The 18085-nt window shown below is 37.6% G+C and overlaps 1 protein-coding gene across 1 annotated transcript in view; it reads left to right on the forward strand.

Moving 5' to 3' along the window:
* EXOC4 (exocyst complex component 4) overlaps positions 1–18085 on the forward strand; it is a 755174-nt gene that overhangs the window by 614756 nt on the left and 122333 nt on the right. The window contains exon 13 of the mRNA XM_041727473.1: positions 1339–1494. Within this exon, the coding sequence (XP_041583407.1) occupies positions 1339–1494 (156 nt within the window). The remainder of the gene's footprint in view (positions 1–1338; positions 1495–18085) is intronic.

The raw sequence follows: 18085 nt of genomic DNA on the forward strand, positions 1-18085 counted from the left end.
CTTTTAGTTATTCTAGCTTATTTTCAGAGAACCAGAGTAATACTGCTCCCTACAACATAAAATCTTATTACCTTGAGTGAGATTGCCTTGAGGCAAAGTTTTTAGGCTTTCCAGCTTCTTTTGTTGGCAAACATTGAGTTGTCTGTTGGTTAAGGAAGCTTGATCATGCATGCACACCATACATATATTATATATTAAGAAGTGCATAATGTCCCCCCACTTATGATTCTTACACTAACATAAATTTCTGCCTGCAAGAGGGGGAAATCTCCTGGAGTCTGGGCGAACTTCAGAGGGGTAGCCAGCTAATTAGCACTCCCTTTGTAAATAAATGTTATTCCTGTTATCTCGAGTTGCTGATGATTTTTAGACCATTGAAATTAGTTATAGTGACAAATGTTGAACAGAAGAAGTTTTTTTAATTAAGTTGAAATTGAACATTTAAGATGAATTTACAAGGATTTTCTGGTAAGTGCAGTGTTAATAACTAACCCATGGGCTCTATTAAAGGACTTGAAGCCTGTCACTCTAGGTCAATAGTCAAAGCCCTCTGGAGAGAGCAATAATCAAAGACTTTTTCTGCCTGACATCAGGGGCAAAAGGTTTCTCTATGATGGTAGATTTACTTTGAATAGAGGAGTGTCCACAGTTCAAAAAGTACCTTCAAGTAGAACTAATTGGTAGTTTAAACCAAGAAGTCAGAGAACAACCTTTTATAACACTTGGTCACCTTTCCCATACCATTTATGTTGTTACTTAATAACATTCTTTTTTTTTAAGATTTTATTTATTCATGAGAGACCCAGAGAGAGAGGCAGAGACTTAGGCAGAGGGAGAAACAGACTCCCTGTGGGGATCCTAATGTGGGACTGGATCCCAGGACCCCAGGATCACACCCTGAGCCAAAGGCAGACAGTCATCCACTGAGCCACCCAGGGATCCTGACTTAATAACATTCTTTAATTCTATGTGGTTACCCCACTTATTTGTTCAGCATCCGTCTTGAAAGATCTCCCCCAAAACTTACCATATGTTTTTATTTATACTTAGGGACTAACTATGATAAGGGCAGTAAATCAGTATTATCCTTACCTTTCCCCATTACTCAACAGTGAAGACAATAAAAATGAAATTTAGAGATGGTTTCCCAGTAATGTGACCTGTTAATGGATGTCATGACTCCAACTCAGATAATGGATTATGTTAATAAGAGAGATGGCTGTGGTATCTTTTTTTTTTTTTCTTCTTCTTTTTTTCCTACAGCAAAGGTAGATGAAAAGTACTAACTGCATACCAGGCAATGTACTCAAGTGTCTCTTTTCCACTGATTGTGTTCAGGGGCATTGTGCAGTCAGAGGAGAAACTTGTCATCAGTGCATCTTGGGCAAAAGATGACGATATCAGCAGACTCTTGAAATCTCTACCAAACTGGATTAACATGGCTCAACCCAAACAGCTGAGGCCAAAGAGAGAAGAGGAAGAAGATTTCATAAGGTAAAAGATTTATTTTCTATGTTGTATTAAGCACTGGGAGCAAAAACATCAGTTTAGCTAATTCTTTCTTGAAGTTTGGGGGCAATTCTAAATATCAAGTGGCAATGAATTGAACTTAGTAAAGTCTGTTTCTGTCCTAACATACCTCATTGCCCGTGTAAATATGCCTTGTACTCAAAATTTTAGAAGGGATTGATGTGAATCAAATTTGGAGAATTGTTGAATCAAGTTAAAATATCTTTTAATTTGTAGGTCATTTTTCCCTCTAAGGGGAAGCTTGTAATTTACTCATTGATGCATTTATTTATTCAGCAAAGCTGTATTGACCTTATGTGCCATACCTTGGTGATGTGAGAGTTAACGATGTAAAGTTCTTGCCCATACAGAGTATGTTAAAATTGTTCTTCGCATGCTCTTCAGTTCATAGAACTTCTGCATATATAAATGAACTTCTTGTTTATTCATATACATTATGTTATCTCTAATTATTTCCTTTTTATTTTGAGAAAAGTAAGGCCTCAGCTTTATCACTCCACATTTACTTTTGTGCAATTTAAATTATTTATTAACCGTGACGGTGTGGCCGCATGACTGGCTTGCCACAGTGAAATATTTCCACCTCTGTCACTTTAGAGCTGTGTAAAGTAAAAAAAAAGAATTGAAGTATTACTTTGTCACATTAAAATTAGGTTTATTCTTATTGTTTTTGCCTATCCAAGTGAATAAATAAATAGTAAAAATAAAATAAAAGCACTTTAAAAGAGCAAAGACCAGAAAAGGAATAAAGGGAAGTAATGGCTAATATTTTACTTTTAATTCATCATAGAACCGCGGGCTCATCTTTTTCTCAGAATGTGGATTGCAACTATAGATTAGCAGGTTTTTATTGCTAAGTTAACTGTATTCATACATGAATAATAGTGCCACACATTTATCAACCTTTTATTATGAAAATTTGTTATAGAGCCATTTAAAACCTTCTCCAAATCACAAGACCCAAAACTTCACACCTGTAATTTAACTAGATTGAGGGTTCACTTTTTAGATTAATAGACTTCATTTGAGGGGGAAGCAGTTTCAGTTTACAAAAAGTATTGAGCAAAGGGTATAGTGTTCCCTTCTACACCCTTCCCCACCACCTTCAATTTCCTCTGTTTTTAACATCTTACATTAATGTAAGATGGTACATGTGTTACAATTCATGAGCTAATGCTGATACATTATTATCAACTAAAGTCTGTAATTTACATTAGGGTTTGCTCTTTGTGTTGTACATTTATGGGTCTTGACAAATATAAAATGGGTGTATCTACCATTAGTATCATTCAGAATCATAGTTGCACTGTCCTATTCCCCATGCTATTCCTGCCTTCCTTTCCACAAGCCCTGCCAACTGCTGATTTTTTTTTTTTTTACCATCTCCATAGTTTTGCCTTTTCCAGAATATAATAGAGTTGGAATCAAGTGTAGTCTTTTCAGATTGGCCTCTTGTGCTTAGCAATATGAATTTAAGATTCCTCCATGTCTTTTTGTGGCCTATTTTTTTAATCCCTGAGTAATATTACATTGTATGGATGTACTATACTTTGTCCCTTTAGCAGTTGAAGGACATTTTGACTGCTTCCAAGTTTTGGCAATTATAAACAAAGGAGCTATAATCACTCATGTACAGATTTTTGTGCAGATGTGAGTCTTCGATTCATTGTTTTAACTTGTATTTCCCGAATGACATATGATTTTGAACATCTTTTCATATGCTTATTTGGTATTTGTATATATATTTTTGTTGAGATACGGCTCATTTTTAAATTGGGTTGTATTTCCTTATTGTTGAGTTTGAAGAGTTCTTTGTATGTTTTGGATACTGTCCTTTATCTGATATGTGTTTTACAAAGATTTTCTTCCAGTCTGTGCCTTATCTTGTTATTCTCTTCACAGCTTCTTCTGTCAAACAGAAGTTTTACATTTCAATGAAATCCAGCTTCCTGCACTTTTTCCTTCATCTACTTTCTGATCTTAATTATTTTATGTGATTCCACTTTTTCCTCTCTCTTAGCATATAAATTACACTTTTACCATTTTTTTAGTGGTTTCTCTAGTTTGCTATATACATTTATAATTAATTCAAGTCTACTTTCAAATAACACCTGACTACTAAAACAGATAATGCAAGTACCTTATAACAAAATATCCCTGATTCCTCCCTTCTATCCCTTATAACATTGCTGTCATTCTTTATTTCATTCATCCACAGACTATAATCATTGTGTACATTGTTGCTATTATTCTTTTGAACAAATTGTTATCTGATGGACCAAGTAAGAATAAGAGAAATAAGTTCTATTTTCCTTCATTTATTCCTTCTCTAATACTCTTCCTTACCTAGTGTAGATCAAAGTTTCTGAACTAAATAATACTCCTTTGCCCTAAGGAACTTTTTTTTTTTGCCCTAAGGAACTTCTTTTAACATTTTCTGTAAGCCAGGTCCACTAGTGACAAATTCCCCCATTTTCTTAATTGGTTTTATTACGTGATTCATAATTTGAGTGGCACCCCACCTAGCAAGTAGAGGAAAGCTCCCAGATTCCCTCAATTTTTGTTTGACAAAAAAAGTCTTTACTTCTCCTTCATTTTTGAAAAATAATTTTGCAGGGTACAAAATTCTAGGTTGGTGATTTTTTTTTCTTTTAACACTGTAAATATTTCACTTCATTATTCCTGCTTCCATGGTTTTTGAAGAGAAGTCTAATGCAGCTTTTATCTTGGTTCTTCAGTAGATAAGGTAATTTTTTTGACCTCGGGCTTCTTTCAAGATTTTATTCTTTGTTTTTGATTTTGTGCCACTTGAATATCATATGCTTAGGGGTGAGTGTGTGTGTGTGTGTGTGTGTGTGTGTGTGTGTGTGTGTGTATGTATTTCATGCTTGGCATTCTCTGAGCTTTCTATGTCTGTGATTTGATGTCTGCCAGTGGTTTGGGGAAATCCACAGTCATTATTTCTTCAGATATTTTTTCTGTTCCTTTTTCTCTGTCCACATATTATACCTTTCTTAATTGTTCCACAGTTCTTAGACATTCTGTCCTGTCTTTTCATTCTTTTTTCTCTTTGGATTTCAATCTTGAAAGTTTCTATTGACATTTCTTCCAGCTCACTGATTCTTTCCTTGGTTATGCTCAGTGTATTGATAAGCCCATCAAAGGTACTCTTCATTTCCATTGTGGTGTGTTTGATATCCAGCATTTCCTTGTGATTCCTTCTTAGAGTTTCCATTTCTCTGTTTACTTTACCTATAGTTATTTTTTATTGAATTTATATTATATATGAGCACATATCAAAGGCACAGCTTGGTAAATTTCCCTGCTTTTTTTATTGTATAACCTATACCCAGATCAAGAAACAAAGCATAGCAACAAGGAGCCTTTTTCGTGCTTCCTGCTAGTCACTACTTGCATCTCCAAGTTACCCTTATCTGACTTCTAAACACATAGATTAATTGAATCTGTTTTTGGATTTTATATAAATTGAATCATGCACTTATGTATTCTTTTATGACTGGTTTCACTTGTCTTATGTTGGTGAGCTTCTTCCATATTGTTGGGTATAGGTCCTTATTACTCTATAGTATATAGTGTATTACATTGTTTGAATGCACAAGTCTTTTTTTTTAATTGTGTGTGTGTGTGTATGTGTGTGTGTGTGTGTGTGTGTGTGTGTGTGTATGTATTCCTATCAGCAGTAGAATTAATGAATGTATATATATTAATTCTGCTGATAGGAACCTGGGTAGCTTCTAGGATGGAACTATTGCAAATAGTGCTACTGTGCATATTGTACTGCATGTATTCTGGTAGCCATATGTATATATTCCTATTGGTTATATTCTATGAGTAGAATTGCTGAGTCATAGGATATGCATATGTTCAGTTTGGGTACATACCTGCCAAACAATTTTCCAAAGTCGTGGTAAGATTTTACACCCATAGTAGTGTATGAGAGTTCCAGTTGCTCAATATCTCACCTCTACTTAATATTTCCCCTTTTTTTTTTTTTTTTAATTTTAGCCACCTGGTAGATTTGTAGAGGTCTCTCACTGTGGCTTAATATGCATTTCTCTCATGACCAATGAAGTTGAGCACCTGTTAATGTACTTTTACATATTTACTGGCCACTTGAATATGCTGTCTTATATTTGGTCATATCTGTTGCCAAATTTTCAATTACATTGTCTGTCTTTTCCCTACTGAATTGTAGGCATTCTTTATGTATCAGGATGCAACTTCTTTGTTAGAGATAGATAGATATTTTAGAAATCCTTACTTATACCAAAATCATAGAGATATTTTTCTCAAGAACCTTTTTTGTGCCGAATATATTTTTCCCTAGCATCTGAAATAAATTATAAACTCTTATATATTTATTTCCTATCCCTATTCTTTACAGTTCCCCTAAATTTAGATCACATTGCCATGGCAATAATAGCAGAGAGTAGCCTCAGGATTTTTATCTATCAAGGGAGATAAAGAATGATTGAGACATTGATTAATTGTAGCCTCAAGTAAAAATAATCAAACTGACCTTAGGACAGAAGTCAGGCCATGGACTCCATTCATTCTTAGTATTACCATCACGTTTTCCTGCTGCCAGAATTTAAGAGATCTGGATAAGCATATTCCCACACCTTCTCTTTAAGTATGTCCACTAAATCATATCTGTAACCTGAATAGTTTTATTAGAACCAATTTCTAGAGGATAAATTACTTTTCCCAACTTCTCAGGTTATGTTAAATGAATGTAAATCTTCCTGTTTCCTCGGCTTATTATCTAACTCCTTAATTGTCTTCTATGCTTGCAAAGAGATTTTCAGTTAGTTTTATTAGTATCTCCAGTAGCTCAAAAGGATGGGCTTCTAGCCCTATTCCAAAAAAGAGAATGTTGATCCAAAGAGCTACATGTCCATGTACCACCTCATGCTTCTGATACAGTAAAGGTGGATGAGGGCCCTTTCTTATTCCTGCTTTGCTCACTGAGTAGTATCACCTTCTATCTTAAATTTGAAGGCAAAACAACTTTATATATGTTTTTAAAAATGTTTGGTGAATTATAGTATACATGAGGGCAAGTGTAACCTTAGGTATATAACTCTGTCAAATGTTATGTATGATTATGCCCATGGAATCACCTCCCGGATCAAAATACAGAATCCCCCCAGCACTTGGACACCTGCCCTCAAGGTAACCACTATTCTGACTTTTATCACCATATATCAGATTTAAATGTGCCCAAATCTTATATGATTAATCATAGAATTAGGTTTATTTTGCTGAGCATTATGCCCAAGGGATTCATCCATGCTTCTGCATGTAGACACAATTTGAAAACAAATTATTGTTGGCAAATTGAATTTAAAATGTAAAAAAAAAAAAAGATTGAAAACAAAACAAAAAAGAAAACAAATTATATTTACTTTAAGAATAGAAAAATAATTTTTTTAGTCTGTTTTGTTTGGGTTGTGATTCTTTCCTCTTAATCTTTCACATTCTCTATCCTGATTAGACATTGAAAGCAAAGATGAGTAGGAGAGAACACCCTTTATTGATATTCCAAGGTGGTAGAGTTGACAGAGCCTTTATTGAGCACGTTAGAGTTCCATGGAGCATGGCAGGAGCCAAAGAGACTGAAAAATCACACTCCCCTCCTATAATTAGTTTTTAAAGCTCAGAGGGCTATTGGCGCAGGGATGAATATAGAATCCAGTGCCCTTTGCATTGAATAAAGGTTATGTTCCCTTCATTACTAAATGAGGCCCTTTTCTATTCTTGTTTTTTAACCCAAAAATAAAATGTGTTGTTTCCAAGCTTAACTTTGAATAGAGGGGGAAAAAAATAGGTCAAGCCAGGGCTTTAATAGAAAAAGGGAAAATAGCAAATATCGTTTGGTTCCCCAAGAAGCTGAAAGCAGGCTCTCTAGCCCATTGTCTTTGCACCTGTCATATATATGTATATATTTATTCTTTTGAGATCAATGAATATCCACTGATAAAAGTAGTCCCACTTTCTGGAGATGTAATTAACAGAAGAGGTAAGGTGTTGGGACAAGTAACAGGGTGGGGAGGGATTGTCTAGGAGTTGCAAGGCCATCTGTATTCGAAAGAGCATCCCCAAAAATCTGTGACCCCCATTTCAGTCAGTGACCGAGGATTTCAAAAAATAGGAATCCTTTCTCTAGAGCCAGGTTTGAAAATTCTCAAGTAGAGGGATATGATTGGTGAGACCAGGACCAGAATTTTCATGTGATAGAAGTCAAAAAATATATAAAGCCTTCAAATTAGTCTAAGTATAGCAGGCAGAAAGATGAATGATAAAAAAAAAATCATACAATCTATTACAACAGTTACAACAATCAGAGCTGACGGTGTCTGGCACTGCACGGCAACATTTTGAGTTTTCAGGAGCATTTTTCCCATTCAGCAGATGAGAAAACAGAGGGGTGACAAAATTAAGTAATTTCCCCAGATTCACAGAGTTACTAAGTGACAGCTAAAATTTGACCCCAGGTGGTCTAGCTCTAAGAACTACCCCACCAGGATCCACCAGCCTAAAAATAGATCAGAAATTTACAGTTTTGGACTTTTGAGTTATTCCTTCATTTTTATTGATCATTATAATCTTGGCTGCTTTTCTAATCACTTATCATATAGGTGCTTTTACTCTAAATTCAGCTTGAAAGTATTAGTATTCATTATATTACATTGTTACGAATTCTCTGAGTTTTATGTTTGCCTATCAAAGAAAAAGAAACGCTGTTGAAGAAAGAAAGATGACACAAAGAGGATGGAAATATAAAAATGATATAAAAGAAATTGTGTAGGTTTCAGATGGAGTGTAATGCAGACATGAATAGGGAAGAGAGAGTAAGGATATTTTAGCTATTTTTAGTTACTGAGTTTTTTAGAAGATAACTTTTCATTTTATCTGGAGAATCAAGTGAGTGCTGTGTTTATTAAGGCTGCATTTTGTTGTCTTATGAAATTAGGAACTCAGTGTGATTAAAGAACAGCAAAAATATTATTTTCAAAGAGCAAGGCCATTCCTGAGATTTTATTTGGTATGAGTTCTATATTAAATGGTTAATGAAAAAAAGAGAATGAAAGCAGAAAGGTTTGCACATTCATCTTCCTTCTATGAAACCCTAATAGTACATCTTAGATCCTCAGTAAATGTTGGATGAATGAAACTGAATTTAAAAATAGGAAGAATCATACACTCTTCAAATGAAAAGAATAAAATGTAAAGAGTGGTGAGCCGGTGTCTTAACTGGAAGAAAATGCCTTCAGTGGCCTCTCTAAAAGTTGCACATGTAGAAGTTTTTCCTTTTGGAAGCCCAGAGGCCCAGGTTCTAGTCCTCAGCACAGCAATTAATTAGTCTGTTTTATTTTGGTTTTGCCTTTGGTAGGTCTTTACACCTATTTGGGTTCTTCAACCAGCTCAGAGTAGACAGGCAGAAATCGAGTAGGCTTAGGAATATGTTTAAATGAAACATGGTATGAATAAAGTACAGCAGAAATAATTTTCATAAAAATTCCACTTAAAAACCTAAAAAGTCTCAAAACAATATAAGCAACAACTGTTAAAAGGTTCCTATTAATGGGGGGGCCTGGGTGGCTCAGTTATTAAGTATCCAGCTCTTGACCTCGGCTTAGGACTTGATCTCAGGGTCTTGAGTTCAAGCCTGTCACTGGGCTCCGCACTGGGTGTGGAGCCTACTTAAAAAAAAAAAAAAAGGTTCCCAATAACTACAGCTATTGAAGAATCTTTACATGAATTTGAAGGAATGAGTAAAGGATTCAATGCAGGAAAAATCAGCTAGCTTGAACAAAATGTTCATTAGAATGGAGACCTATATCCCACTATTTCTACAGACTTAATATGACTTTAAAAATATAATTATAATAGGAAAGATGAATCAGAAAATATGAATATATTAAGTAAGTATAAGAGTAGAAATGCATTGCTAAAATGTTTTTTTCCATCAATGCAACAAGATGAAGGTCATAGATGGATGTAGGGCAGTGGCAGGCAAGACTAGATGAGAAGCAGGCTTCAATCTGGATCCCTGGGTGGCGCAGCAGTCTGGCGCCTGCCCGGGATCGAATCCCACGTTGGGCTCCCGGTGCATGGAGCCTGCTTCTCCCTCTGCCTGTGTCTCTGCCTCTCTCTCTCTCTCTCTCTCTCTCTGTGACTATCATAAATAAAAATGTTTAAAAAATGAAAACTAAACAAAAAAGACAGGTAATTAACTGGAGACTCAGCTACAAAACATATCAATTAATGTTCAAGACGATTGCATTAGGCACTATGTTATTATATTAAAATGATATCACTCTTGTTAGCATAAGATTAGCAGCAAATGGAAAAAAACTTTAAATCTCCCCCATATATTGCATAAATGGTCATCTATTTAGACAGTTACTTGAGGATTATAATTATTTATTAGTATTATTAAAAAGTCCCTAATAGAGTGTTTTCTACATTGTGTTTTTTGTAGATTTTCAGATCATGGGATTATCTAACTTTTTAAGTTTAGATTTTACTTCATTTAACACCATTCCTCTTTCTCTCATTTGGAATCTTACTAAAAGAAAAGATAATAATCTCCCCAACTTAGTCCCACCCAGCCCTTCAGAAAGAGGCTGAGAATGATGTTCCATGACATTGTGGTGGGAGGGATACCTGGTACCTCGAATGGGTAGGAGCGGGAACATGTATTCCTAAGACCCAGCCAGCAAGGAGATAGTCCAAAACCACCACCGAAAAGGCCCGTGCCTGCTGTTGCCTTTTCCCAGCTCTGTCTCTGCTGATGGCTGCTGTCTGCTGCAGGCTGATGTCCCTGCCAGGGGATGGAGAGGCGCTCACCTTCTCACCGGTGTCTGTTGAACTTTTTCAGGCTCTCCATCTGCCATATTCTTTCCTTCCTCTCTGTGTGTTTGCCATGCCTATTCCTCTGCCTGGAATACCCTTTTCTCATCCCACCCCTGCCTCCTGTACCCCCTCTTCTGATGTGCTTGGAACATACAGCTCAGGTATCAGCTCCTCCAGCATTTTCCCCCACAAAACTCTCCTGCTCTGCACCCCTCCCTGCTGCCCTCCTGCCTTAGGAACTCATAATCTCTGGGCGGAGAGGGTAGTTAAATAAGCAGTGTATAGTGTGGGGAGTCCTGCTACAGGTAAAGACATGTATAAAAATATAGGAGACCAGTAGATAAACTAAGAATAATAATATGACTACATTAGGAAGGGGAATTGGGTATAATTGGGAGGAAGGAACAAGGATGGTCACAATCAAAATGTCTAAAATTAAAACGTCAATGAGTAGCAATTTCCACAGATTCTATAGAGAGGTGGATGTAACCATTGGGAGAATTAGGAACAACAATAGTTTGTTTTTATAAGCTGTAGGTGCTTTTTTCAGGAGTACAAGACTAAGGATGGGTAGGGATGGGAGAGGGGATCACTGCTTCGCCTTAGAAGTTGTTTAACCATGAGTAAATCTTACTTAGGTTTTAATTTTGTTTGCCTAAAAAAATTCCCCAAATCCTCAAACCCTGTTACTGTTCACTGCCAATTCACTACTTCTCTACAAATACCCTGTCTTTCTAACATTTTTTTATCCCTGAAAACAAAAAAAATCTTAAGCCATTTTCACACAAAGGATTACTCTTCTCTGTATAGTCTCACTTTTCCCTGGAAGTCTCCATCTCTGTCTTTGTCTTCCTCCTATCACTCCTGGATCCCATCCATTCCTCAGCTCCTTCCCCTTCTCTCTTCTAAGAAAGCTACTTTGAAGACAGCCATTTAGTTGCTTAGCTTGGGAGTCATTGCCTTTGCTTGAGATTAGTTGGTTTTTGTTTAAAAGATTTTATTTCTTTGTTCATGAGAGTCATAGAGAGAGAGGCAGAGACATTGACAGAGGGAGAAGCAGGCTCCTTGCAGGGAGCCTGACGTGGGACTCATCCAGGAGCACGCCCTGGGCTGAAAGCAGGCGCTAAACCACTGAGCCACCCAGGGATCCCCTTTGAGATTAGTTATTTAGTGTCTCTGCTCTGAGTAGATTTAGATTAATCAGAAGGAAATTGTATGATAATTTGATAAATAACCAGAATGATCAATGAGTTGGCACACTCAGGTGAGGAGGCTCAATGATACATGAATTTTGACTTTTAAATCTACAATCATTCTTGGTAGTTGAAAAACCAAAGTATATGTTCAAATTATTGGTTGCTTAATCCTTCATTTGATAGCCTGTATTGAAGCTTAATAAATGTTCTTTATAGAAAACTATTGCTATTTGTATAAATGCATAACTCACAGTGGCTTATGGCAAAAAAAAAAAAAAAAAAAAAACCTGCATACCTCAGAAGTCCTAGCACATGCAGAAAAGGCTTGGCCCTTATTGTTTATATCCAGTGTTGCTTGACAACATCCTACAAAGAAAACATAGTAACCAGGCTTATTTGAGTCACTTGGCTAAAGTAAGCATGTTCCACACTATCAGAGCACTTTAGTGCAATTTTATTCCATATGGATATTTCTTTTAAGATTTTATTTATTCAAGAGAGACACACAGAGAGAGAGGCAGAGACACAGGCAGAGGGAGAGCAGACTCCATGCAGGGAGCCCCATGTGACTTGATCACAGGACTCCAGGACCACACCCTGGGCTGAAGGCAGGTGCTAAACCGCTGAGCCACCCAGGCTGCCCTATGTGGATTCGAAATCAGAACTCTGAGCAGGTGCCATCAGCCTGAAAGTAATGTGCTGTTCACAATTAGCTCTTTGCTTGTTTTAACCTAGTATCAATTTATTTTTTTTTTTAAGATTTGTTTATTCGAGAGAGAGAGAGAGAGAGACCACAGGCATGTGTGAGAGCAGAGGAGGGGCAGAAGGAGAGAGAAAGAGAAAGAAAGAATCTCAAGCAGACTGTCTGCTGAGCTTAGAACCCAACACGGAGCTCTGTCCCATGACCCTGAGATCACAACCTGAGCCAAAACCAAGAGTCAGATGCTTAACAGACTGAGCCACCCTGGGCCCCAACCCAGTATCAATATCCATGGAATTCTTCACTCTCCTTGCCCACTAGTACATCAGTGTACTCATCTACTTGGTTCCAAAAAGGTAGTACAAAATGAAGAGAAAACCCTGAGACTGAACTTTGGGCTTCTGCTTCACCCTGCCCCTAAATCTGTGTCTTTAGCCAGCTTCCCTCGCTCCTCTGCACCTCTGTCCCTCCTCTGTAAATGACAATCTTTATTTCTAGAATTTATAGGCTGGAGTGTGTGTGTGTGTATACATTACATTAGGTCATGTTTCATGTCCACTAGGGTTGTATATTTATGTTGTGTATTTACATTTTAGAGTAGCTGGAGACCTTTTGTAATCAATATACCTAGTGTATTCTGTCCATTTTGTACTATTTTTAGCTACTACTCAGAGTTCTGGTTTTATTATTATTATTTTTTAAAGATTTTATTTATTTATTCATGAGAGATACAGAGAGGGAGAGAGAGGCAGAGAGACAAGCAGAGGGAGAAGCAGGCTCCATGCAGGGAGCCCAATGTGGGACTCAATCCCAGGTCTCCAGGATAAGGCCCTGGGCTGAAGGTGGCACTAAACCTCTGAGCCACCCGGGCTGCCCCAGAGTTCGGTTTCAGTATGTTTTACATTTATGGCATATTTTTTGCAAACATTCATCATTTATTTTATGTCCCCAAATCCCAACCTTTAATTATTAAGTTGATCTTACAAGAAAATTTAGTCTTCAATGACTGTTGTTTTCCAGAAAAACATTGCCCCAAAAGCACAGAGTGCCTGAAAGGCTTTTGAAATCCAGTTCCTAGTCAAATTAGGATTTGACACTTGATATCAAAGGCATAGGGTTAATGACCAGAGTACTTGAATCTAATATCATTGATCTAGAATTTGGGTATTGAATGCCAGACCTAGCATGATTCACACAAGTGTTGCTCAGTAAATGCTTGTTGCATGAATGTATATCTGTACTCACCTAGTACTTACAGTAATGGAGTGATAGAAGAGAAAGAATAGAATAGAAGGAGTCTTAGAATATAGGGTATGTATTAGTCAGCTCAGGCTGCCATAATAAAACACCATAGACTGGGTACCTTAGACAACAGAAATTTATTTCTCACAGTCCTAGAAGGTAGGAAGTCCAAGATCAAGGTGTCAGCCAATTTGGTTCCTGATAAGAGCTCTCTTCCTGGCTTACAAAGGCCCATTTTCTTGCTATATCCTCACATGTCAGAGAGAGAAAGAGAGATCTCTCTCATGTCTAATCATATAAGGGTATTAAGCCATCATGAGGGCTCCACTTCTATAACTTAATTACCTCCCAAAGATCCCATCTCTAAATACCATCACTTTGGGGTTTAGGGACTCACCCCATGAATTTCAGGACTGGGGAATACATTTCAGTCCATAGCAGGGTGAAAATACTTATCTGTTTACTCACAGTCTGAGCTGTAATTTTACATTAGTGATTGGAAATTAGCCAGAAATCAAAAAGCTAACTGTTCAATGTATAGATTATATTGTTAGTAATACAGACAAAAGAAGATGCTGCTGGAGAAGAAAAATGACAAAACTGTAATTACAGAAAAAATTTAAAGAATCATTTCTCATACGATTTATGCAGTTCTCAATCAAATAGAAACAGAGGTTTGTCGTGTTGTGTTGTGTTTTTCCATAGTGAATCTCCCATCATACACTTGGACTTCTCACGCAGTCACTTATATTGACCTGTGATTAGAATCTTGGCCTCTAATTGTTGACTCACTATTTGAACCCTTGTGTTTTGCGACCATCCCAGCCTCCATGGGCTTCATGATGCAAAAGGTGATCCTTTTGTGTATCTCTTAGGGAACCTGCACAGAGGTAAACTGCCTTCAGCAGAAGGATGCCTTTGCCCTGCCATCACCTTGGTGGCTCTAAACCCTCTTTTTCAAGAGGGAAATTATGTGAGCACAAGAGTTTTTCTGTGCTCACCCATAAGAATAAAATATGTCAACTATTCCAGAATTCTTATATAAGGACAGAAAGATGGACTGGCAGAAGAAATTATGCATTGAGGCCTGTGTGGATTAAACATATCAGAACACAGCTGGCTGTCATTCTGAATTTTCTCTCTCTGGATTTAAAAAGTATAAAATGAGAATAGCAAAAACAGGTTGTGAGACGTCTGATTGCTTTCATAATATTGTTCAAGTTTTTAATTTGGTGCATTAAAGTCTTATCATACATGTGATGTTCTACTTGGTACGAAACCTTCCTTCTCAGAAAGTCAGTGCTCTGGGAAGAAATTTAAGAAGTGCTGTCAAGGGATCCAGTGAGGAAGTGATTCCTGGGACACTGCTGTTCTAGGAATGGTTTTGGGCAGTGATTTTGAAAAGCACAACATTCCTCGCTTCTTTTTTTTCCTTTTTTTCCTGAACTTAAACTTTTTTTTTTAATGATAAATTCACAGAAAAGTTGAAATAACAGTCCAGTGAATGAATGTTTACCTTGACTTAGATTTCCTGGCCATTAACATCTTGCCATACCCACTCTGTTCCCGCCAAATAAATGCACGTACTTGTCTCTTGCCAAACCATCAAAAGTAGGCACTGACATTGTGATCTTTCACTCTTAAACATATGAGCATGTATCTCCGAAGATCAAGGGCATTCTCCTATCCACACACATCATTAGAGATATAATCATTTTTTTGTTGCTGCCATAACAGATTACCATAGACTTAGTGTCTTAAAACAACACAGACTCATTTTCTTACAGTTCTCTAGGTTAGAAGCCTAACATGTGTCTAAATGTGCTACAATCAAGGTGTCGGCAGGGCCATGTTCCTTTCTGGAAGTTTTTTTTTTTTTTTAATTTTTATTTATTTATGACAGTCACAGAGAGAGAGAGAGAGGCAGAGACACAGGCAGAGGGAGAAGCAGGCTCCATGCACCGGGAGCCCGACGTGGGATTCGATCCCGGGTCTCCAGGATCGCGCCCTGGGCCAAAGGCAGGCGCCAAACCGCTGCACCACCCAGGGATCCCCTTTCTGGAAGTTTTAAGGGAAAATCCACCTCCTGGCCTTTTCCAACCTTTTTTCTTTTTAGATTTTATTTATTCATGAGAGACACAAAGAAAGAGGCAGAGACACAGGCAGATGGAGAAGCAGGCTCCCCATGAGGAGCCCAATACAGGATTTGATCCCAGGACTCTGGGATCACGACCTGAGCCAAAAGCAGATGCTGAACCACTGAGCCACTCAGGCGCCCCACCTTTTCCAGCTTTTAGAGCCTGTCCTCATTTCTTGGTCTCCTTCCTCCATCTTCAAAGGTAGCAACATAGCATCCCTCTGACCTCCCATTATCACATCTCTCTCCCTGACCACAGCCAGGGAACATTCTCCACTTTTAAGGACTTCTGTGATGAGACTTGGATTTAAAAAGCAGGAAAGTACCTGTTGTTATTAAGGGACTCTACTCTGATATTTGACAGGTGTGTGTATGCCCCCCCCCCACGCCCCCACTCCCCGTTTAGCACTACCTGAGTGGACTGCTCAAGAAAGCCCAATTCCTTGATAAGAAGCAGTTTTCTTATGCCTTCAGGCATATGACTGAGGGCTATAGAATCCCCAGGCAAAGTGAAACCCTAAAGCTATAGAATCCCCAGGCAAAGTGAAACCCTAAAGCTATTGTAACTTGTGAGGGATGGTGGCGGCTGCGGCCCTGATTAGTAAACTAAGAACAGAAACTGGCTCTGTTCCCACCTTTGCTACAGTGTGAGAATGAGCACATCTTCCTCTGTGTGCTTTAGTTTTTCTGTAAAATGCTTCATCAGTGTTCCCCGTCTTTGGGAGGCCCAGTCAAGGAAGACATTCACAGAGCCAGGCAGACTTTAACACCATATTTTCCAAACTCTGGGTTGTGGCTTATTAGTGGACTAGGAAATCATACTAGTGGCTTTAGTGGATCTAGGACACAGACTGGGTAATGGCATGGATCTCTAGTATATGTCTGGTAAAGAATGGATGACTCAATAACCAAAAGACAAATAACCCAATTAAAAAATGAACAAAGGATCAGAAATGACATTTCTCTAAAGAAGACATAAAATGGTCAATAAATACATGAAAAGGTGCTCAATATCATTAGCCATCAAGGAAATGCAAATCAGAACCACAAGGAGATACATATTTCTTTGGGGCACTTGGGTAGCTCAGTCAGTTAAGTGTCTGACTCTTGATTTTGGCTCAGATCTCATGGGTCGTGAGATCAAGCCCCACATCTGGCTCCATGCTGGGCATGGAACCTACTTAAGATTCTTTCTCTCTTCTCCCTCTGCCCTTCCCTTACTGCCTATGCACACATGCTCTTCAAAAAAAAGGCGATACATACTTCTTTATGTCTACTAAGATGACTGTAATTTTAAAAAAGATAATAGCACGAGTTGGCAAGGATGTGGAGAAATTGAAATCCATATATGCTAGTGGAAAGTGGTCCAGTAGTTTTAGAAAACAATATGGCAATTGAAAGGTTAAGGATAGTTACCCTGTCACCCACCAGTTGTACTTCTAGGTATATATACCCAAGAGAAATGAAAACACGTACCCACACAAAGATTTATACATAAGAGTTCATAGCAGGGATACTCACAATAGCCTAGAAATGGAAACCAACCCTAATGTTCATCAACTGATGAATGGGTAAACAAAATGTGGTTATGTTCCATTGTATGGAACAGTATTTGGTAATAATATAGGCTTGAACATGGATGAACCTTGAAAGCAAGGATGTTAAGTGAAAGAAACCTATCACAAGAGATCACATATTGTGTGACTCCATTTATATGAGGAGGAATCATAGATGAATGTCCAAATTAGAGAAATCTGTAGAGGCAGAAAGTAGATTAGCACTTACGTAGGGCTGGAGGGTTGGAGTTGGGGGATAAGGATGAAGTCTAATGGTACAGGGTTTATTTTTTGAGGTAATGAAAATGTTCTAAATTGTATGATCACTTAACTGTGATTATACAGAAAACTATTGAACTGCTCATATTCAATGGGTAAATTTTATGACATAAGAAATAGATCCCGATAAAGCCATTATTTTTAAAAATGCCCATGCCTAAGCCCCACCCATGACCAATTAAATCAGAATTTTTGCAGATGGAGTTTGGCATGGGGAATTTTGTTTATGCTTTTCTAGTTCAGCTTTTAATATATAGCCAGAGTGAAGACTAAATACCAAGATCCCTCTTGGTACCAGAATATCATAAATCCTTGAGTCCAGTGTTTTGTACCTGTCGCAGTAAGCAAGCTAATTTTATAAAGCAAGAGAAAGAGCCAGTGGTCAAACCTGCCACCCCCATGATGGTCATGATTAATTTTTCTGGCTGTCATCTGTGAGTTGAAACCCAGTAACTACAATTTCATAGCAACTAGGGAAAAAAATAACAATAAATTAATATTGTTCTAAGCCCCAAGCAGGACCCAGAGGTAGAGAGGTTGCTGATATTTTATATATTCACCT

This window comes from Vulpes lagopus, chromosome 13 (genome assembly GCF_018345385.1).
Source record: "Vulpes lagopus strain Blue_001 chromosome 13, ASM1834538v1, whole genome shotgun sequence".
Taxonomy (NCBI): domain Eukaryota; kingdom Metazoa; phylum Chordata; class Mammalia; order Carnivora; family Canidae; genus Vulpes; species Vulpes lagopus.